The following is a 23,519-nucleotide window of genomic DNA, read 5'->3' on the forward strand; positions in this document are numbered from 1 at the left end:
AAGGAAGGAACACTATATTCCTGAAGATCCATTTTATATTGTAGTTACATGGAGGCATGAAAATCTGGTAGTATTGGATGAGGCTGAAACGTCCCATTTTCCTAAGTCATGGAGTCATAGAGCTGTACAGCATGGAAACAGACCCTTGGGTCCAACTCATCCATGCCACCCAGATATTCTAAATTAATCTAGCAATTGGTCCAATTTGTATGCTCTGACCAAACATCCCAATCTGACCTAGTCCCATTTGCCAGCATTTGGCCCATTTCCCTCTAAACCGTTCCTATTCATGTACCCATCCAGATGCATTTTAAATGTTGTAACTGTACCAGCCTCCACCACTTCCTCTGGCAGCCCATTCTACACACAGACCATACTCTATGTGAAAAGGTTGCCCCTTTGTTCCTTTTAAGTCTTTCCCTTCTCACCTTAAACCTATGCCCTCTAGTTGTTGACACCCCTACCCTGGGAAAAATACCTTGGCTATTAACCCTGTCCATGTACTCCATAAGGTCACACCTCAGCCTCTGATCTAGATGCAGAGTATAGAACAGGATGTTAGTAAGAGAATAAGTCAATAAAAATTTTTAAGAGATATTAAGCAATAATAGTGAGTCAGTGGGTTGCTTGCACTCTGGCCCCTTGTGTGTGAATGAATTCCCCAAAATCTACCGCTGGAGTTCTGATTATCTTGTCTCCCAAGTAATTCCAATGGCATTGGGCAAAATTCCATCGAAAGATCTCCAAGTGTTCTCAGTCACAAAGACAGTGGCAGTGCCGACGAGTCCAGGTCTGAGAGATCCCAGCAAAACCAACACTGTAGAGCTCTTTAGTCCTGAGAGAGTGCTGTAGTTGCCTGATGGGATGTTAACCCAAGGCCCAGACTGCCTGATGCTGATTTGTTGTCAGACAGGTGTAAAAGATTCCATGACGGTATTTGAAGAAGAGCAGGTTCTCCCATTGGAATTGTAATTGTGCCTTCTGTAAGTAACCTTGAGAACACACTAACTGACTTGCTGTGTGCAAACTGGCTGTGTAGTGCGTCTGCACTTCAGCAGTAGTTCGCTGGCTCCGAAATATTTCTGGATCCCTTTAAAGCTGTTAAAGTTTATTGGTTCATTTTTTTCCTGTCATTTCTGTTTTCATCCCTGACCCTATCTTGCTCTCTCAGTACAGGATCTGTGCCTAGATCTGCCAGTTATTGAGGAAAGGTGTTGGGTATCCAGAGTTTGGACAGACTGGAGACCCCTGCAGTGGGCAGTACAGAAATTGAAGGACCCCACAAATGTCTTTGAGCCTCCAGGTTGGTACAGAAGCTGCTGGCTGACCACCAGGGATCGTGGGAAACAGAGGGCCCTGTTTGCCGCATTGAGAGCATTGAAGATAATTAAATTGTTGAGGTTGGTTGGCTCGCCGAGCTGGTTTGTTGTTCCACAGACGTTTCGTTACCGTGCTTGGTAATATCCTCAGTGCAGCCTCTGATGAAGCGTCGGTGTGTTTTCCCGCCTGGTTTTTAGACTCTGAGGTCCGTTGCGATGGATTGCTTCACTTCCAGTTTTCCTCTGTAGTGGAATGTATACGGGGTCGAGTTCAATGTGTTTATTAATAGCCTGCTTTGTGGAGTGCCATGCTTCCAGGAATTCTCGAGCTTGTCTCTGCCTAGCCTGTCCCAGGATCTTGGTGTTGTCCCAGTCGAAGTCGTGGTTCTCCTTGTCCATGTAGATTGAGATGAGTGAGTATTGGTCGTGCCTTTTTGTAGCCAGTTGGTGTTCATGTACTCTTGTTGTTAGTTTCCTTCCTGTTTGTCCGATGTAGTGTTTCACGCAGTCTCGGCAGGGGATCTTGTAGATGACATTGGTCCTGTCCATGGCGGGGAGTGGGTCTTTAGTTCGGGTGAGCATAGAATCTTTCTGATGCTGTTCCTGTAGCCATTTCCTGACCCAGATTCTACACGCCCCGACACACTCATCACACTACCCTACATCAGGAACAAGTCAGAACTCACCACAAGACTTCTACGACCGCTAGGCATCAGAGTGGTGCACAAGCCCACATCAACCCTACGACCAGTGCTCACCCGAACTAAAGACCCACCCCCCGCCATGGACAGGACCAGTGTCATCTACAAGATCCCCTGCAGAGACTGCGAGATACACTACATCGGACAAACGGGAAGGAAACTAACAACAAGAGTACACGAACACCAACTGGCTACAAAAAGACACGACCAATACTCACTCATCTCAAACCTCATGGACGAGGAGAACCACGACTTCGACTGGGACAACACCAAGATCCTGGGACAGGCTAGGCAGAGACAAGCTCGAGAATTCCTGGAAGCATGGCACTCCACGAAGCAGGCTATTAATAAACACATTGAACTCGACCCCGTATACGTTCCACTACGGAGGAAACCTGGAAGTGAGGCAATCCATCGCAACGGACCCCAGAGTTTAAAAACCAGGCGGGAAAACACACCGACGCTTCATCAGAGGCTGCACTGAGGATGTTACCAAGCACGGTAATGGAACAACAAACCAGCTCGGCGAGCCAACCAACCTCAACACCCACAACCCGAGCTACAGATCTACTCCAAAACCTTAGATAATTAAATTGCATAGACAATCAGACAAGGGGATGTGTTGCAAGATTTGTTGAAGGCTGATTTCATGGAATAATTCTCATAAAGTCATACAGCACGGAAACAGTTCATGCTGACCATAATCCCAAACTGCCTGCACTTGGCCCATATCCCTCCAAACATTTCTTATTCATGTCCTTATCCAAATGTCTTTTAAACATTGTAACTGTACCCACACCCACCACTTCCTCTGGAAGTTCAGTTCTCACACGAACCACTCTGTGTGTGTTTTTAAAAAAAATTAAAATTGCCCCTCATGTCTTTTTTTAAATCTTTCTCCTCTCACCTGAAAAATTATGTCCCCTAGTTTTGAAATCCCCCAGCCTAGAGAAAAGACACCTGCCATTCACCTTTTACCAAACCCCTCAAGACTATGTCAACTTCAAACAAAGGACAGTAAATGTCTGAAACGCTCCCCACTTTAAAACTGCAGAGAGTGCAACTCCATTGAAAGCTGAGATTATTTATTCGGGAGTATTGTTTATTCGGGAGTATTGAGGATTTTAGAACCGAGACAGATGGTTGATGTTAAGGTATAGATCAGCCTAACCCAAAATGAATGGAAGAATGAGCACGATTGACTGAATACCTATGTTCGTAAATGCTAAAGAATATTAACTGTTGTGTGTTGGTCAAACATCTGTTGAGGAGATGGAGAGGAGGGGTCTCAGTGATTCACGTGAGGACTGCATGAGGTGTGTTTCTGTTTCTCGCCTGATCTTCCATGGAGAAGCAAGGTCCTGGCTTTCGCCAAAGAGAGGAGGTACAAGATCCTCCAGGTTTTAATTTGGGGATTTGTTTTCTCCCTGTCCTTTCTTTTTATACAATCTGTATTTGCAGTAGCTGGACCCCACAGTACGATGTAAGGGCTGATAGTTCCTGCAGTATTTCACTTAAAGAGAAGCCATTCTTTGTTGACCCAGACAATGACATTTATGCAAATTTAGAGGATATCACCAGTGACCTCAATTGTTCATTTTACTGGAGGCATTCTTGCTCTCGCTCTCCCTTTATGTCCCCTAACCCACCCACAACCCTACACACACCACCTCTGTTCCATGGCCTCATTGGGAGAATATTGGCCCTTTCCTTGACTGTGTGGTGCCTTTAGATTCTGAGCCACTCGTGAGAGTTTGCAATCAAGGGACTGATACAGAACAATGACCTGCAGAGTAGGTTTTTGGTGTAAGTATAAATTCCAAATATGATTTGTAACGTCAAAATTCTTTCTTTTGACCAATTTTGCTGATCGTCTATTTTTCTTCTGTGAAATGTCTTGGCAAATTCCTACCTTGATGGCACTAACGAAATGAAAGTTGTTGATATTTAGAGTTAATATTGCTGTTCCTTTACTCAAAGCAGCTTCATCCCATCAGACTTGTGTTTTGGAGTGCAGTGATGGTCATGGAGCACCAGGCTCTACTTTGATTTATGTCTTGGGATCTTTAACCAAAACCATCAGGACACCGCGAGAGAGCGTTGAATCAATTCTCGTCCACAGACCAGTTCCTCAAAAGGTTCAGCTTTAGGATGTCAGCTAAGAGTATAAACCCAACATTGGTCTGATTATGTGACTGATGGGAGACAGTGGTAATGCCACTACACTAATAATGAAGGCCCCAAGTTAATTGTCAGGGTTCATGCTTTCAAATACCACCACATAGGGGAGGTGATGGACTGTTAGTCCAGCGACCCAGAAAACATTCTGGGGACCCAGGTTTGAATCCCGCCATGGCAGATAGTGGAATTAAAATTCAATAAAACAAATGGAATTAAGAGTGTAATGATGACTGTGTCTCCATTGCCGATTGTTGGAAAAACCCATCTGGTTCACTTTAGGGAAGGAAACTGCCATCCTTACCTGGTCTGGCCTACATGTGAGTCCAGACCCTCAGCAATGTGGGTGATTCTGAACTGCCCTCTGGGCAATTAGGGATGGGCAATAAATGCTGCCTATCCAGCAATGCCCTCATCCCATAAATGAATAAAGAAAACACGGCTGTTGAAATCTAAATTCAGTCACAATATAAACCAAGTGTCTATAATGGGAGATGGTGACAACAACCCTGGTTCACCAATGCCCTTTATTTTTAGGGAAGGTAGTTGGCCATCCTTGCTCACTCTGGCCTACATGTGGTTTTAGACCCTTCGTAGTGAGATTTCCTCTGAGCCACCCTGCGCAAGCCAGTCTGTTCAAGGACACTTAGGGCAGGTCAACAAATGCTGATCTTGCCTGTGACCTCCTACGTCCCATGACAGAATTAAGAAAAGAAAATATTTGTTCCAATTCCAAACTCACTCTGTGTGAGACTTGGCGGAAATTTTGAAATTCTCTCCTAAACTCCTAACTCTGTCGGGGAGTCTTCCGGAAGATATCATATCCAAAGATAGCGTATTGATTCTGCTGGCGAATTACATGCGGTCACAGTTATACTATTACAACACATAAGTTGTAGTTACCTAATCACGTACAGGCTATTGACCAACTCCACAATTCCACACAACTGTTATTAACTATCCTATCTCAATCCAGTTTACTTGTGTAATTCATTAGTTCCTTATAAAACTTATAAGACACCCAACTGCATTCTTATGATATCCTTCAACATCCACCAGCACCTACTCCCCCTTGTGCTGACTACACAGTGATAACATAAAGCTTGCTAAGGTATCCCTTCTATGTAGACTTCATGTCATTTTTAATACTTGCTACTTTCCACAAAAGGGAATGGAGTATAAAAGTAGGAAGGTTTTGCAAAAATTGAACAAGGCATTAGTCAGACCAACAGCTCCACTACTGTGAACTTATTTGGTGGGCAAATTATTGGAGAGGATTCTGAGAGATAGTATTTATGATTACTTGGAAAAGCACAGTTTGATTAGAAATAGTCAGCATGGCTTTGTGAGGGGCAGGTCATTGCCTCACAAGCCTTATTGAATTCTTTGAGGATGCGACAAAACACATTGAAGGTAGAGCAGTGGATGTGGTGTATATGGATTTTAGCAAGGCATTTGATAAGATTCCCAATGGTAGGCTCATTCAGAAAGTAAGGAGGCATGGGATTCAGGGAAATTTGGCTGTCTGGATACAGAATTGGCTGTCCAACAGAAGACAGAGGGTGGGAGTAGATGGAAAGTATTCAGCCTGGAGCTTGGTGACCAGTGGTGTTCCGCAGGGATCTGTTGTGGGACCTCTGCTCTTCGTGATCTTTATAAATGACTTAGATGAGCAAGTGGAAGAGTGATTTAGTAGGTTTGCTGATGACACAAAGGTTGGGGGAGTTGTGGACAGCGTGGAGGGCTGTTGTAGGTTACAATGGGACATTGACAGGATGCAGTGCTGGACAAAAGTGACAAATGGTATTCAACCTGGAAAAGTGTGAAGTGATTCATTTTGGAAGGTCGAATTTGAATGCAGAATACAGGGTTAATGGCAGGATTCTTGGCAGTGTGGAGGAACAGAGGGATCTTGGGGTCCACGTTCATAGATCCCTCAAATTTGCTACCCAAGTTAATAGGGTTGTTAATAAGGTGTATGGTGTGTTGGCTTTCATTGGCAGGGGAATTGAGTTTAAGAGCCGCGAGGTTATGCTGCATCTCTATAAAACCATGATTAGACCACAGTGGGAATATTGTGTTCAGTTCTGGTCGCCTCATTATAGGAAGAATGTGGAAGCTTTAGAGAGGGTGCATAGGAGATTTACCAGGATGCTGCCTGGACTGAAGGGCAGGTCTTATCCGGATAGGTTGAGGGAGCTAGGGCTTTTCTCATTGGAGCGAAGAACGATGAGAGGTGACTTGATAGAGGTGTACAAGATGATGAGAGGCATAGATAGAGTGGATACTCGGAGACTTTTTCCCAGGGCGGAAATGACTATTACGAGGGGGCATAATTTTAAGGTGATTGGAGGAAGGTAAAGGGGAGATGTCCGAGGTAGGTTCTTTACACAGAGACTGGTGGGTGCGTGGAATGCACTGCCAGCGGTGGTAGTAGAGTCAGATACATCAGGGACATTCAAGCGACTCTTGGACAGGCACATGGATGATAGTAAAATGTAAGGTCGGCAGGGTAGAATTAGAGTTTGCACATTTAAGACAAAGATAAGGAGGAATTTCTTCTTTAAGAGGGTAATGAATGTGTGGAATTCTTTATCACAGAGGGCTATAGGGGCCGGGTCATTAAATATGTTAGAGGCTGAGACAGATAAAGATTTTTAATCAGTTGAGGAATCGTGGTTTATGAGGAAGGGGCAGGAACGTGGACAGAGGATTATCAGATCACCCATGATTGTTATTACAGTCTTAACCAGTTCTAGTAACTTGTATTGTCTGACTCTTCCCTTTTCAGGTAAGAATTTAAATGCTTATTGTTGCAAGATTCAGGGACTAATCTTGCTTCATTTATGGAATGTGTAACATGTAGCTCACCAGTTTGTGTCTGCGCTCTGTCCGAAGTCTATCCAGAGTTGGCACAAAGGATTGAAAATAGTTGAAAAGCATGCCTTCAAAGTTGATTGTGTTGTATAAATAGAAGGTACACCCTGAAGATTGTTGGATTATGGAAGGTAAAACACTGGCATCCCCAGCAACATTAGCTCCATCTCGCTTGCACTATTAATCCAGTAATCTGATATACTCATTTTAATGCAGGGCCTGGCAAGGTTTACCTCCAGGGGTTTCTCTTGCAAACTCTTGTACTCAATACCCCGTCCGATGAATGAAAGCATGCCGTATGCCTTCTTGACCACTCTATCGACCTGCGTTGCCACCTTCAGGGTACAATGGACCTGAACACCCAGATCTCTCTGTGTATCAATTTTTCCCAGGGCTTTTCCATTTACCATATAGTTCACTCTTGAATTGGATCTTCCAAAATGCATCACCTCGCATTTGTCTAGATTGAACTCCATCTGCCATTTCTCCATCCAACTCTCCAATCTATCTATATTCTGCTGCATTCTCCGACAGTCCCCTTCACTACCTGCTACTCCACCAATATTAGTGTCATCTGCAAACTTGCTAATCAGACCATTTATACTTTCCTCCAGGTCATTTATGTATATCACAAACAACAGTGGTCCCAACACGGATCCCTGTGGAACACCACTGGTCACATTTCTCCATTTTGAGAAACCCCCTTCCACTACAACTCTGTCTCCTGTTGCCCAGCCAGTTCTCTATCCATTTAGCTAGTACACCCTGGACCCCATGCAACTTCATTTTCTCCATCAGCCTACCATGGGGAACCTTATCAAACGCCTTACTGAAATCCATGTATATGACATCTACAGCCCTTCCCTCATCTATCAACTTTGTCACTTCCTCAAAGAATTCTATCAAGTTGGAAAGACATGGCCTTCCCTGCACAAAACCATGCTGCCTATCACTAATAAGCCCATTTTCTTCCAAATGTAAATAGATCCTATCCCTCAGTATCTTCTCCAGCAGCTTCCCCACCACTGACGTCAGGCTCACCGGTCTATAATTACCTGGATTATCCTTGCTACCCTTCTTAAACAAGGGGACAACATTAGCAATTCTCTAGTCCTCCAGGACCTCACCCGTGCTCCAGGATGCTGCAAAGATATCTGTTAAGGCCCTAGCTATTTCCTTTCTCACTTCCCCCAGTAACCTGGGATAGATCTCATCCAGACCTAGGGACTTGTCCACCCTAATGCCTTTTAGAATACCCAACACTGCCCCCCCGCCGCCATGCCGATTTGACCTAGAGTATTCAAATGTCTATCCCTGACCCCAACATCCGTCATGTCCTTCTCCTCGGTGAATACCGACGCAAAGTACTCATAAAAATCTCACTCATTTTCTCTGACTCCTGGCATAACTTCCCTCCTTTGTCCTTGAGTGGGACAACCCTTTCGCTGGTTACCCTCTTGCTCCTTATGTACGAATAAAAGGCTTTGGGATTTTCCTTAACCTTGTTTGCTAAAGATATTTCATGACCCTTTTAGCCCTCTTAATTCCTCGTTTCAGATTGGTCCTATTTTGCCGATATTCTTCCAAAGCTTCCTCTGTTTTCAGTCACCTAGACCTTGTGTATGCTTCCTTTTTCCTCTTTGCTAGTCTCTCAATTTCACCTGTCATCCATGGTTCCCTAATCTTGCCCTTTCTATCCCTCATTTTCACAGGGACATGTCTGTCCTGCACTCTAATCAACCTCTCTTTAAAAGCCTCCTACATATCAAATGTGGATTTACCCTCAAACAGCTGCTCCCAATCCACATTCCCCAGCTCCTGTCCAATCTTGCTATACTTGGCCCTTCCCCAATTTAGCACTCTTGCTTTAGGACCACTCTCGTCTTTGTCCATGAGTATTCTAAAACTTACGGAATTGTGATCACTATTCCCAAAGTAATCCCCTACTGAAACTTCAACCACCTGGCCGGGCTCATTCCCCAACACCAGGTCCAGTATGGCCCCTTCCCAAGTTGGACTATTTACATACTGCTCCATAATGTACTTCTTATGTTGGAATGCATTTTTGTGTGTAACAAAAAATGCTGGACAAACTCTACAAGTTTGGTCGCATCTGTGGAGAGAAAAACCAGGTTAACAGGAGGCAGGGTAACTCGGTGGTTAGCACTGCTGCCTCACAGCACCAGGGACAAAGGGTTCAGTTCCACCCTTGGGCGACTGTCTGTGTGGAGTTTGCACATTCACCCTGTGTCTGCGTGGGTTTCCTTTGGGTGCTCTGGTTTCCTCCCACAGTCCAAAGATGTGCAGGTTAGGTGGATCGGCCACGCTATATTGTTGCATAGTGCCCAGGGATGTGCCGGCTGGGTGGACTAGCCATGGGAAGTTCAGGGTTACAGGGATAGGCTAAGAAGGCATGTCCGAATGGGATGCTCTTCAGAGAGTCAGTGTAAACTCGATGGGCCGAATGGCTTGCTTCCACACTATAGGGATTCTGAGAGTCCAGTGTTAGTCTTCAATTCAGAAGAAGGGACATATCAGACTCAAAACTTTAACTCTGTTCCTCTCTCCACAGACCCACTGAGTCTTCAGCATTCTCTGTGTTTGTTTCGGAATTCCAGTGCCTGCAGTATTTTGCTTTTATTATTTGTGTGTGTGTGTCCTCGGTTTACACAATATTCACTGTTTGCAAGAGAATGTTTTCACACGTTAATCTGTTTGCATTTTGAAAAGTCGAAGGATACTTAATGCTGGCATTTTTTTTAACGAAAGGAGAAAAATGTTTTGTTTTGCATTTCTTCAGATAACTTCCAGATTTTAAAGGTGCATTATTTCCTTTTTCTCCTTTTCAGACTTGTCTCATTTCACAAATTTTAACTCAGCCGACCAAAGATCACTCTAGGCATAGGTGGATCTTTCCCTGAAGAAACTTCTGGAAGGTTGAGTGTAAACTTTGTGAGAATGGTAAGTATCACCATCCTTTAAAAGGCGCTGAAGCTTTTAAACCTTCGGTTGCGTGAGCAACAACAAAGGTGATTTATTATTTAATGACTTGCTTGTTTCAATGTTACAGTAGGCTTGTCAGCATGTTCATGAATAACTTTGTGCTGAAACTTTTCATGTGGGTGTAGTTTGATATAGATTTTATTGTCACATGTACTCAAGAACATATTTAACTATAATGTAGGCATTTAGGTGTAAAATGAACAGCAGTTCATCAAATGGAAAATATTTGTACAATATCTCAGTTGGCGCAGTATTCTGATCTCCCTGACAGACACAAGCTTCCAGCACCACCTGAGTTTGAAAGAAGCCATCCCTATTTCAAAGTAGTTTCAGAGATAGTAGGAACTGCAGATGCCGGAGAATCTGAGATAACAAGGTGTAGAGCTGGATGAACACAGCAGGCCAAGCAGCATCAGAGGAGCGGGAAGGCTGACGTTTCGGGCCTAGACCCTTCTTCAGAAAAGATCTAGGTCCGAAACGTCAGCCTTCCTGCTCCTCTGATGATGCTTGGCCTGCTGTGTTCATCCAGCTCTACACCTTGTTATCCCTGTTTCAAAGTATTCTACTTTTGAGTATTAGTAGTTCCTGGTTTGACAAGGGGTTGGTTGTGCAGCATGGCTTTTACCCACTTCTGCATTTTATTTTGAGCACTTTTTTTTGTTTTGAGTTTCGGTCATTGCCATGATCTTGTGGATTATGATGTGGAGGTGTCGGTGTTGGATTGTGGGTGGACAAAGTCCAGAGTCACATCACCAGGTTATAGTCCAACAGGTTTAGTTGAAATCAGAAGCTTTCAGAGCGCTGCTCCTTCATCAGATGAAGTGGACTTCACCTGGCAAAGGGGCAATGCTCCAAAAGCTTGTGATTTCAGATAAATCTGTTGGACTATAACCCAGTGTCATGTGACTCCTGACCTTGTGGATTAGCCCATTGCCTCCTTGACTTCAGGCTCTTGAGTCCCCAGTCCAACTTGCTGAGGGGATAAAAGTCTTGTAAGGACCGATTTGAAAAGCATCTCTACCATTTTGTGATTCACATGGGGTCACGGGCATATAACTGTCCAATGCAGGAAGAAACGGCTTAGAGGAAGCCACCGTACAAAGTGATAAAGCTCAGGCCGAAGGTTAAATGGTGTTGAGGAAAAAGAAAGGCCTTTTTTTTTTGTTCCTTGCTGCAGATGACACTATTTGCCTCAGCCCCAGCCAACAAGCCTGACTGCCTGGGTTGCAGTTTTATCATTGCTTTTGCCTCCTACCCCATGGTTTCTCCATTGGCAGTGCCAGTTATTGAAGGGAAATACGCTGTACAATACTGTAGCCCCAGGGGGCTTGAGGGATCGCCAAATTGATGACAGTTTGGTCCTGGGATCCGGATAGAGACTGCTCCAACTCAATTGAAAGAGACCCCTTGTCGATAAAAGAGTGAGTGGAAGTGTTCATCTACTGGATGGGAACAAACAACTCTGAGGTGAAAGATCAGTTACTGACCTATAGTAACCTCAAAGTGTCATTGTAAGTAATGTTAGTTTACGTTGTAGGATGAAAACATTATTATGAGCAATTTCTGAATCACATCCTAGAGAGATGCTGCTTGTAGTGATATACAGTTTAAACAGAATTTAAAACTAGCTGCTGCTCTATACTAAAATTTCAAATACATTCCAGTCATATTCTAAAATAAATGTACTTCCTAGTTTGAATGCTGTTGTTTCTGTGCTTTGAGAAATTACGATGGTGATGAGAGGGGAAAACCACTGAGAATTAGCTTTAATATTCATATTCCTAGATCCCACCTCAATCATGCAGTAACCAGACCAAGAAATCAATTGGTGATACAGTCTCGCCTTTTAATACTCATGTGCAGGAGCATGTCTTCTGTTCTTGAAACATCTTTGTATTTAAAAAAAAATTCCAAGATGGTCATTTGCTCTTTACAATAATAAACACCAAACGCCTCGTTTACGAAAGCTACAAGCCAACCCTTTGCTATTTATCTCTGAAAATAATCTTCCACAACTTTATAAGCTGCAACTGGATACAATCTCGATCTCCTTTATTCCAAATGCCTTGTTTATTTTTCAAACCTTGCTTCATAGCTTCAACTTTTCATTCTGTGATTGTGGGTAGTCTTTCTCAAGAAATCATCTCTCCCCTTGTCCATGATATAATCCGGTTCCAACAAACATCACTCAGAATTCCAACCATCAGTTGTATTGTCCAAAAGCAAGAACGGATTAATTTTCTGCAATCTTGCATGATAATCCTCAAGGACCATGATAATCTTTGGAGACCAGCAAGGGTGCATGGACAACTTAGTCTCCTGTGGTTGGGGAGTTTGTGCAGGTCTAATGGGATGAATGCATTAGGTTTTTTTTCCTGTTATTTATCAAACTAGATAAAATAAAATCTTCATCACACACAAGTCATCAACGCGAGTGGTAACATTTTGCTTATCAATGTCAGTGAGCAGGAATGACATTACCGTATCAGCTACATTCTCCATTTTTGGAACCAGTTTTGCAGTTTGTAGTCCTTACTCCACATGATCCTAGGAACGGGGGTAGATCGCTGAACACTACAACTTGTGCCACCTTTCAGTTAGATCATGGCTGAAGAGTACCTCGATGACACCTACCTGTCTTGAACCCCTATTCCATAATCAGAATTAGGTTTAGATTCATTGTCACATGAATATAAAAATACAGTGAAATGTGTTTTTGCACATGCAAAACGCAGAGTGTGGCCGTGCTCCCCTGCCAGTTTATAAAACACAGAATGTAACGCAGTAGAGTTCACCTTTCCCTCCTCTTCTTGTTACCCCCCTCTGCTACTCCTCCATTCATTGCTTGATCTTGGCCAGCTTCTCTGTAACGGGCTCTGGAGTCTCCGTTACAGGCCCCGTCTCCACCGTTGCAGTCACTCCCGCAGCCACTGTGTCCAAGCTAGAGCCATGGGCCTGGTCTCCTACTTCCAGCACCACTCTTTCCCCCCCCCCCCCCCCAACCTTCCTTCCAGACGTTGCTGCCAGTCATCAGTCACTGGGGTCCTAGCTCCGGGCTCCTCCTCCGCCAATGCTGACCTTTTGCAACCTCAGAACTGGAGCCAGCCATGGGTCTCAGACTGTGTGGGGCCTGGCCCCAACTGATTTTTTTTCTTTTTTTCCCCCCCACCCCCGGGGGGGGAAAAACCACAGAAAGGCCTGATATCTTTAAATGAGCAAAATTCAATGAAACGCAGCCTTCGTTGCTCCAACTGACCAGCCCAGTGGATTCTAGCTTTCCGATGGAGAGAGTTTCAGATTTCCACAATCCTTTGTGTGAAAGAAGGCTTCCTGGTTTTAGATCTTGTGGTTAGCAAATGGAAGGAGTTGAGGTGAACAGCAACAAAAGAACAAAACACAGAAAATGCTGGAGAAACTCAGCAGGTCTGGTAACGTCTGCCTATAACAGGAATGATATTATGAAGCTGGAGAGGGTTCAGAAGAGATTTACCGGGATGTTGGTGGGAGTGGAGGGTTTCAGTTATAACAAGACGATGGATAGGCTGCAACTTCTTTTCCCTGGAGTGTTAGGAGATTGAGGGATGACCTTTATAGAGGTACATAAAATCATTAGGGGCAAAGATAAATTGAATGCCAGGTGTCTTTTCCCAAGGGTGGGGGATTTCAAGATAATGGGACATATTTTTACGGTGAGAGGAGAAATATTTATAAAAGACAAGGGCAGTATTTTTAGACAGAGTTGTTTGTGTGGAAAGAACTTCCAGAGGAAGTGGTGGATGGGGGTGTAGTTACAATGGTTAAAGGACATTTGGATAAGTACATGGACAAAAAATGTTTAGAGGGATATGGGCCAAGCGCAGGCAGGTGGGACTAATTTAGTTTGGGATTATTGGCGGCATGGACTGGTAGGACCGAAGGATCTGTTTCCGTGCTGCGTGACTCTGACTCTATTACCAGGGTTGGAAGGTTTCAGCTACAGGGAGAGGCTGAATAGGCTGGGGCTATTTTTCCTGGAGCGCCAGAGGCTGAGGGATGACCTTCCAGAGGCTTATAAAATCATGAGGGGTATGGAGATGGTAAATAGGTAAGGTTTTTCCCCTGGGGTGGGGCAGTCCAAAACTAGAGGGCTGAGTTTTTCCAGCATGTGTTTGTTTCAGATTTCTAGCATTTTCCTGTTGAGTGAACAGTTGAGCCGAAGCTGCTAAACATGAGGGAGAAAAACAGAGACGGGTGAGGTGAAGATTAGAAGGAGGCTTGTGTGGACCGAAAATTTCTCCGGCATTTCTCAGATGGGCTGAATGGCCTACTTCTGCCCTGTACAATCTATGTAACAAGTGACATGTCTGACATCTTAATATCTTAAAACGTAATACTTTGAGGTCAGCGGTAGGTAAGGTCCTTTTACTAATGGGCACTGGGAGTTTCCCCATTCTTCACTGCAATTTCCTTACCAGCAAAATGATCCACTGCAAGACTGCATTGCTCAGGCTGTGCTCTGAGCAGAGTTTCGGTAGTACGTTATTAATTATGGAGAAAAATAGGCTTTTACTCATTTTTCATGAGAGGAGGAGCTAGAGGTACAGAGGTCATGATGATGTGCTTCTCTGTGAACTGCAGCACAGGTAATATAAGAACATCAATTCCTGCTGACCATATTAGTGCATGGAATGCTAATGCCTTGTGACATTTCACTGTTATTTTTATGGGAACTGTTACCCTATTCCTTTTTAAATAGATTTATGCCACTGCTAATAAATCAGGCAGTTGAAAGTCTGACAATTGCTTTGGGCATTTATCTATGAGTAGGCCCAAGAGAGATTCCTCATCTGTAATGACCTACGTCACCCTGTCAACCAGTGACCTAGGATGTGACAACAGTGTGAGAATTCTCTTGCTCATTAAATTAGCCTCACTGTACACATTTCTGTGAAGAATCAAAAACTAGTTGACCTGTCCCCTTCTTCTGATTCTTCCTCGCTAGCTGTCGAATCCGTTAGATCCAAATCCAGATAGACCTTTTGATGTCCTGTTGGTCAGGCTCCTACAGCTTGGATGTATAAACAAAAGCAGGTGTTTTTAACATGTGTAAGCTCTGCGTTAACAAAGTCATCGAGGAGTCAGAAGCAGTTTTGTCCTCCACTCTGAGCGGATCGAGGATACTTTTCAACCTTATAAAGTCAGATGATGATAAAGTAAACCAAGACACCAACTGATCTACGTCATCCTGGATTTATTTGCAGAATACCACATTATCTGTACCTGTGTCTGCTTTCTCCTGGCAGTCTTTCTTTATAGATGTGCAAGGTACTTTTCCTTTTATTCTTTTATTTTTAAAACCTGTAGTACTCTTACAACTGTTTTTTGTTTTCTTCTTACCAAATCACCCGTGATATTTTTTTAAATTTATTAACTACCACTAATAAGTCACCTGTAATTTTGGACTGATTAGTTTACATACAAAAATTCTGACCATCACAGTTGAGGGAGAGGTAAGGAAGGGTCTAAATCAAAATGGATATGTTCAATGAATCAATGAATACTTTTCACTTGTGCATTGTAAACATTGATAACATAATTGACAAGCTATTAACAGATCCTTTTGTCACCAGAGATTGTTTTCTTGATTTTTTTTTTTTCTCTTCGGTATTCTCCTGTGAGTGAGACGCACAACAGGTGTGATTGAACTGACAGATAAATCAACCAATAAATGTGGGATAAGCTACTTAATACGCTGGATAGATGAATGTCGCATTTAAGATGTTCTTGCAAACAATTATTGTTAATTTTAACTGAGAACAAAAAATGCTGGAGATCACGGTGGGTGAGGCAGCATCCAGGGACAGAAAGCAAGCTCACGTTTCGAGTCCAATTTCAGCAGCTGCAGTATTTTATTCCTACACTGTTAATTTTAAATCTATGATAAATCAATTTTTGTTAAGCAAAGTTATTAGGGGATGTGGACCAAAGACAGGTATGTGAAGTTAGGCCACAGATCAGCCATGATCTCATTGAATGCCAGAACAGGCTCGAGGGGCTGAATGGCCTCCTCCTGTTCCTGATTACATTTTAAAAAAGGCCATTCAGCCCAATACAAGTAACTTCTCAATCCTCTGCAGCCCTTTTTCTCTGGGAACTCTCATTTCCCTTCCACTTGATATATCCCTTTAAGTTTTTTTTAATGCTATGTTTGCATTTCCTTCCCTCACTGCAGCTTTCCTTCTGGCTCAGTTCCAGATGCGAGAAAATGATATTGATGGTTATTCAAGATAAAAAGGTACCACGGGGAATTTTTGCCTCTAATTTTAGAAGCAGCTGGAGAGTGAGCAACTTCTGTGCCACCTGAGAGCTGACTCAGTGTGCGTCTCCTCACGGATTCGCCTTAAGTGGAGGAACAGCTGGAGTTAGACAAGTGGTACTGAACAAACTGTGCTTCAAATTTAATTCTTGCCCTCACCCGGCTAATTGGCTGAAGCCTGAAATCCATGTGATCAAATCAACCGCCGCCTCCCCACCCCCAAACCTGGAATATCGCCACAGGAGCAAAAGTGAAAGTTGCTAAAATTCTTGGTCAACGTCCACATACAAACGAAGATAACAGGAGCAGGAGTAGGCCATTCGGCCCTTCTTGAGCCTGCTGCATCGTCCAATGTGATCATCCAATTGGGTATCCTATTCCCACGTTCTCCCCATGCCCTTTGGCCCTAAGAACGATGTCTAACTACTTCTTGAAAACATCCAGTGTTTTGACCTCAATCACTTTCCATGGCAGAGAATTCCGCAGGCTCACCGCTCCCTGGAATAAACAAAGTTCTCCTCATCTCAGTCCTAAATGACCTACCCCATCTCCTTTAGACTATGATGTTGGCTATTGTAGGTTGGTTGAATGGCACTGTGCTTTGCAGATAATAATAATATTTTCACTTTTCGGGGTATTGATAATTGATATGATTTGACCTGCCACAGTGCGTGTTGTTGGATTCTCCCAGTTACTCAGGCTGTCAATGGCCAAGCACCTATACAGCTCCAATATTCAGGTAGAAGAACACATTCTATTGACAAACATTTCCTCCCTCACTTTAAATACACCTTTCATTTCCTAACCCCAACTATTAACCTGTTTAAAAAGCAAGGTTGCGAGGTGGGAAATGTGGCAATGTGAGTATTTCCATTATCCCAATGGGACTGAGGAGTGAAGGAAGAAGATTCAGTCACTTAGCCTGTCGTTTGTGTTCGTCCATTCAGTTCTACCAAAGCTGATCTAATGTCATAAACCCACACTTATCCCAGATATTGCTTTTAATATCTTCGTTGAACAAAAAGAACCACGAGCCTTTTAAAACTAATCATCAACCCATCATCAAGTGCCCAATCCCGATGAGTCACAGAGTTGTACAGCATGGAAACAGCCCCTTTGGTCCAACACATCTATGCTGAGAAATACCCTAAATTAATCTAGGACTGTATCCCCTCTATACCCTTCCTATTTGTATACTCATCCAGATACCTTTTAAATGTTGCAATTGTACCCACTTCCACCACTTCCTCTGGCAGCTCATTCCATACACACACCACCCTCTGCCTGAAAAGGTTGCCCCTTAGGTCCCTTTTTAAATCTTTCCTTTCTCCCCTTAAACCTATGCCCTGTAGCTTTGGACTCCCCTTCCTTGGGAAAAAGACCTTCTATTCACCCTATTCCTGCCCCTCCTGATTTTATAACCTCTGACGCACCAGGGAGAAAAGCCCCAGCCTATTGAGCCTATCCCTATAGCACAAACCCTCCAACCTGGCAACATCTTTGTAAATCTTTTCTGAACCCTTTCAAATTTCACAACTTCCTTCCTATAGCAGGAAGACCGGAATTGAGCACCATACTTCAATAGTGGCCTAACCAATGTCCTGTACAGCTGCATCATAACCACTCAACTCCTTTGCTCAATGCACTGACCAATAAAGGCAAGCGTACCAAATGCCGCCTTCATTATTCTGTCTACCTGCAACTCCACTTTCAAGGAACTATGTTCAAGCTTGTATTTCAAAGTTTTCTTTATTTCACTCCTGAAAGATCTGCCTCAGTTTATCTTCAAACCCTCATCCAAAACTCACCAACCAACAGAAGTCGTTTTTATCCAACTGTGCCCATTAAATATCTTAAACTTTGACTAAATGACCCTTTTCGCCCTCTAATTTCCAGGGTATACAGGCCTGCTTTGTGTAATCTCTCGTTGCAATTGAAGCTCTGAAGCCCAGATATTGTTCCGGTAAATCTTCACTGCACTCCTTCCAAAGTCAGTATATCCTTCCCAAGATGTGATACCCACAGCCACTATCAATATTCCAGGTGTGGTCTAACCATGGCTTTGTATAGCGGAAACCTGACTTCTATTCCCCTTTGTTCGAGACCTCCAGATTTAAAGGTCGGCATTTCATTAAATCCATGGATTTCTCTTTTTTTGTTTGTATGTTATCAAAACACTTATGCGCGTGAATACCAAACTCTCTTTGGACCTGAAAGTTGGTGAAATTTGTTCCTTCAGAGATTCGTAAATCTCGGTCATTCTGTAGCCCAGAGGGTTGTGGTTGCTCCTTCATGCTGTATATCCAAGGCTGTGCTAGACAGATCTTTGGGGCATGGGGGAATTATGGTGAAGGGCAGGAAAATGTGAGCTGAGGCAGAAGTTGGCCATCATCATATTAAAAGGCAGACCACAGTCATGGGGTGGGTAGGCAGCAAATGCCCACACGTGTGAATAAAATTGGAAAAAAAAATATTGCCCCATATTAGAAACAAGGCTTTAGCATTGACAGAATCATAGAATCCCTACAGTGCAGAAAGAAGCCATTTGGCCCGTCGAGTCTGCACTGACCCTCCGAAGACCATCTCCTCACTCAGACCACAGTCGATGGGCCAAGCTGCCTAATGAGTAGGAATGTTCTTATTTCTTATGTTATGATCACGGCTGTCTCTTGCGTGCTAATTTGCTCAAGTAATGTTTCCCGTTTCTGTAGTCACAGAGAGTGAAACCAGCGAAAGAGGGCGCCTCGGAGAGAAGTCCTGTTATGGAGGGTGGAATGCAGCTGCTAAACCGCGATGGCCACAGTATCTCCCACAATTCCAAGCGCCACTACCATGATGCTTTTGTATCGATGAACCGAATGAGGCAACGGGGATTGCTGTGCGATATCGTCCTGCACGTGGGCAGTAAAGAAATCAAGGCACACAAACTGGTGCTAGCTTCATGTAGCCCTTACTTCCATGCCATGTTTACCAGTAAGTACCAAGGCTTTCCTTATAGGACTGACACTGGAGAATTAAACCAGCTTGCTGCAGATCCTTTTCCAATGAGATCAGATGCAAAAAAAAATTACCAGGAAAATTTGGAATCAGAAGAAAGCTGCATGTACCAAGTAACTCTCAGCATTTTAAATTGGGGGTAGGCAGCAAATGCTGGCTTTGCCAGCAATGCCCACACATGTGAATAAAATTGATAAAAAAATTATTGCCCCAACTGGCTTCCGACTCTGATTAATGGCGACTCCTGTGAAACTACCAGCTGGGGAGTTTCTACCTCCCTGGGTCAGATTACATTGGGCTGAGACCTTCGATATGTGAGAATAAGCTGTTTGTCTGTGCAGCATTCCACCTTGTTAGATGTTGGGATGGAGGTAAACCCCAGGATGATGTCTACCTCCCATATATCATCATCATCACCAGCTGCAAAAGGTAAAGTGAGTGTGATCTTTCAGATTCACCTGTGATGCCGTAAACTATTTTTCTGTGTTTTGTTTTTGTCTTGCCTGCAGATGAGATGAGTGAGAGTCGCCAAACCCATGTGACATTACATGATATTGACCCTCAGGCCTTAGAGCAGCTTGTACAATATGCCTACACTGCCGAGATTGTGGTGGGCGAAGGAAACGTACAGGTAGATGGCCTCAGTTGAATTTCTCCCAGGATTTGTCATGTTTTCCGTAAGGACTGATGTGATTCACTTTTTTTATATATAAACCCTAGCATTTTGCTTTAGACAGGAGGAGTTTCGGGAGCAAACAGCAATTATTTTCACATTTAACTCCCTCCGTGAAGCTCATCTGAGATTCTTCTGCCTGTCTCCTGACTCACACCAGCCTCATTCACCCATTACCTCATTAGATCCAGCCGCGCTTCTAGCCCAGCTTCTCCAGTACAGCAAAAGCAAGAAATTACTTAAGTATATACGGTCTACAAAAGGCAGGACCAAAAAGCCAAGCAATTTCTGCCCTTTCAAGCTACTTAGAGCAAAGTGATGGAAGGAGTGGTCCTCAGTGCTATCAGGCAGCACCTATTTGCCAATGACCTCACTGGTTCTCCATTTGCATTTTGGAAAGACCACTTGGCTCCTGAGCTGTTACTGTCTTCACTCCAACCTGAACAAAGAGCTGAATTCCAGAGGTCAGGTGAGAGTGATGTTAGAATCAAGGCTGCACTCAGTTGAGTGCAATGTAGAGAAACAGTAACTGTTGGACAAAGAGACTGTTTCCGTGCTGTATGACTCTATGACCATTAGAATTAGGAACACACGAGTAAGTTGTTCAGCCCCTTGAGTCTGCTCCAACATTCAAGAGGATCATGGCTGATCCGACTTTCCTCACTTTTCTGCTTTTTTCCTATAACCCTTTGATTCCCCTCCTGATCAGGGATCTACCTATCTGTCTAGATTAAATAGATACAAAGAGAAGTGAGGTTGAAGTCAAAGGGAATGGGAGGAAAGCACATCATTGGCTGGAGTCACACCAAGCCTAACAGATGATGCTTAATTGCTAGTCAACTCAGCCCTAGGACGTCTCTGAAGGAGCTCCTCAGGGTGTGCCCTAGACCCAACCATCTTCGGCTGCTTTTATCAATAAGCCATAAAGTCAGAAATGGGGATTTTCACTGATGATTACACAGCGCACAGCGCCATTCACAATTTCTAGGATAATGAAGTCGACTGTGTCCACGTGCAGGACAATCTGAACAACATTCAGGCCAGGCCTGATAAGTGGCAAGTAATATTTGTGCCAGACAAGTGACGGGCAATGACCAGCTACCGACAGAGAGAATCTAACCATTGCCCTATTGGGGCAGTGATAATGGCCATCGGTGAGTCCTCCACTACCAACATTCTGAGGATTACTATTGACCAGAAACTCAACCACACCAGACTGTGGCTACAAGAGCAGGGCAGAGACTGGAGATTCTGTGGAGCATAACTTGCCTCCTGACTCTCCAAAGCTGATCCACCATCCACAAGGCACAAGTCAGGAGTATCACGGAATACTCCCCACTTGCCTGGATGAGTGCAGCTCCAATGCCAGCCTGCTTGATTAACACCCCATCCACCACCTTCAACATTCACTCCCTGATCGTGTACACACTGTGAGAGCAATGTGTACCAGTTACAAGATGCACCACAGCAATGTGTACCAGTTACAAGATGCACCACAGCAGTGTGTACCAGTTACAAGATGAGCTAAGGTTCCTTGAATACCTTCCAGACAGACAAGCTGTACCACCTAGGATGACTAGGGTAGCAGAGAGACCACCACCAATTCCACGTTCCCCTCCAAGCTACACACCAACAGTTACACTCCTATTAAAGCATCTTGGGATGCTTTACTACCATTAAGGTGCTATATCAATGCAAGTCTTGCTCTCACACGCTCTCTCCCACTCTCTGTCTCTCTGGTACCTGACCCTATCTGTGAGATTCAGTGATATTCTAAGGAAGTGCCCAGTGAGCTGGTCCTACACTTGCGTCTGATCAACACACTCTCACCCACGAAAGCCAGCCTCCTGGCAATGTGAATCACGTGGGGCTTGTATCCAAGTAGGAATGCTGATTAGCTATCCTTTTAAACTCCCAGTTTCCTTCTAGTGTGAAACTAAATGGACAGATTTTGTAAACTAAACTAACAGCTCATGAGCTGATAGCTCATGGGACTTTCGAGACTGACTGACAGTCTATCCACTGCCAGCCCAGGTATTTTAGGTGTGGAAAAAAAAAGCTTTTAATCTTCTTCCCAATGCAATCATTTGGGGCTTTAATCTTTAACAGCCAACATGTTGCAAGGTCTGTGTTAGCCCAGTTCGGATTAAGTTACACAACCCCTTCATTTGTCCATTTTTCTCCTCAATTTAAGACACCATTCCAGAATACAGCCACCTTATAAAACCTTACGACTGAGACGATATATTTTGAAACTGGTCGGTATGTTCTTTGCCCCACAGACACTGCTTCCTGCAGCAAGCCTCTTGCAGCTGAATGGTGTTCGAGACGCCTGTTGTAAGTTCCTTCTGAGCCAACTTGATCCATCCAACTGTCTGGGAATCCGAGGATTTGCTGATACACATTCCTGCAGTGACCTGCTCAAATCTGCACACAAGTATGTGCTCCAGCACTTTGTGGAGGTTTCCAAAACTGAGGAATTTATGCTGCTGCCACTTAAACAGGTATTGGTTAAAGACCGGGTTTGAACTTGCATGTGGTGCCAAGGTTTAAGTGCAGGAACAGCACTCCTCCCCCTGTCCTTAGATTACCCTTGTAATGCATTTTCATTCCTTCCTGTCGCAGAACATTATTCCATCCCTTTTTGATGCATACAACTGTTACGCCCTCAAAGAATTCGCGAGAGGAAAGTTTGCTGGCAAAATAGAGACAGGCTAAAGGGGCATAGTGACAAAAAGGGTAGCGTTTTTCCAAGAGTTGGCACATGCACGATGGGCAGAATAGCCTTTTTTTTTTGGTGCTGTATTGTTCAATGAATTATAAAATGGACTCTGGCTGCCCATTTTGCTTTACTCAGCTGCTGGCCCTTAAGCAGTTTCCATTCAGATTCCTGTTGTCGTCATCGGCAGTCCCTCACAGATGAGGATGACTCCCTTCCACCCTCAGGGTGAGGCTGTAGGTGGCCGTACATACCCATGGGGCTCCCGCAGGCTCTGTTACACTTGGGACGGAAGGCAGTCACAGGAAGTGGTGGGTGGGGGTGTCGGTGTGGCAGTACGGTCCTTACACTGTTTTCCCCTGGCTTCCACTTCTTCCCAACGGCAAGTCTCGAGGGGCTCAATGCCTCCCCGGATGCACCTCCTCCACTTTGGATGGTCTTGGGCCAGTGGTTCCCAGGTGTCTGTGGGAATGCTGCACTTCCCCAGTGAGGCTTTAAGGATATCACAGAAGCTGTACTGAATCTCTGTCTCTTGTTTGGTTGTCACCTTCTGTGAGATGTTTTCAGTCTGTTCAGGATGCTCTAAAAGCCACAGGGACTACACATCCAATTCGACTTGCGTGTACCTAAATAATCCAGGTCCAGATTTGGAAAGAACTCCTCAGTCCATAGCAATAGTAAAGCAACCGAAAGAACTGCGGATGCTGCAAATCAGGAACAAAAACAGAAGTTGCTGGAAAAGCTCAGCAGGTCTGGC

At 44.1% G+C, this 23,519-nt stretch overlaps 1 protein-coding gene across 5 annotated transcripts in view; it reads left to right on the forward strand.

The window, feature by feature from the left end:
* klhl17 (kelch-like family member 17) overlaps positions 1–23,519 on the forward strand; it is a 79,811-nt gene that overhangs the window by 12,008 nt on the left and 44,284 nt on the right. For 2 of the 5 annotated variants that reach the window (XM_048615069.1, XM_048615068.1), the window contains 5 exons: positions 9,925–10,036; positions 18,270–18,492; positions 19,085–19,346; positions 19,880–20,001; positions 22,326–22,547. In XM_048615069.1, coding sequence (XP_048471026.1) covers positions 18,430–18,492; positions 19,085–19,346; positions 19,880–20,001; positions 22,326–22,547 — 669 coding nt within the window. In that variant the 5' untranslated portion in view covers positions 9,925–10,036; positions 18,270–18,429. Of the gene's footprint in view, positions 1–1,171; positions 1,304–9,924; positions 10,037–18,269; positions 18,493–19,084; positions 19,347–19,879; positions 20,002–22,325; positions 22,548–23,519 lie in introns of all 5 variants that reach the window. The other 3 variants (XM_048615067.1, XM_048615066.1, XM_048615070.1) reach the window with 3 other exon arrangements.

Source organism: Rhincodon typus, chromosome 31 (genome assembly GCF_021869965.1).
Source record: "Rhincodon typus isolate 14 chromosome 31, sRhiTyp1.1, whole genome shotgun sequence".
NCBI lineage: Eukaryota > Metazoa > Chordata > Chondrichthyes > Orectolobiformes > Rhincodontidae > Rhincodon > Rhincodon typus.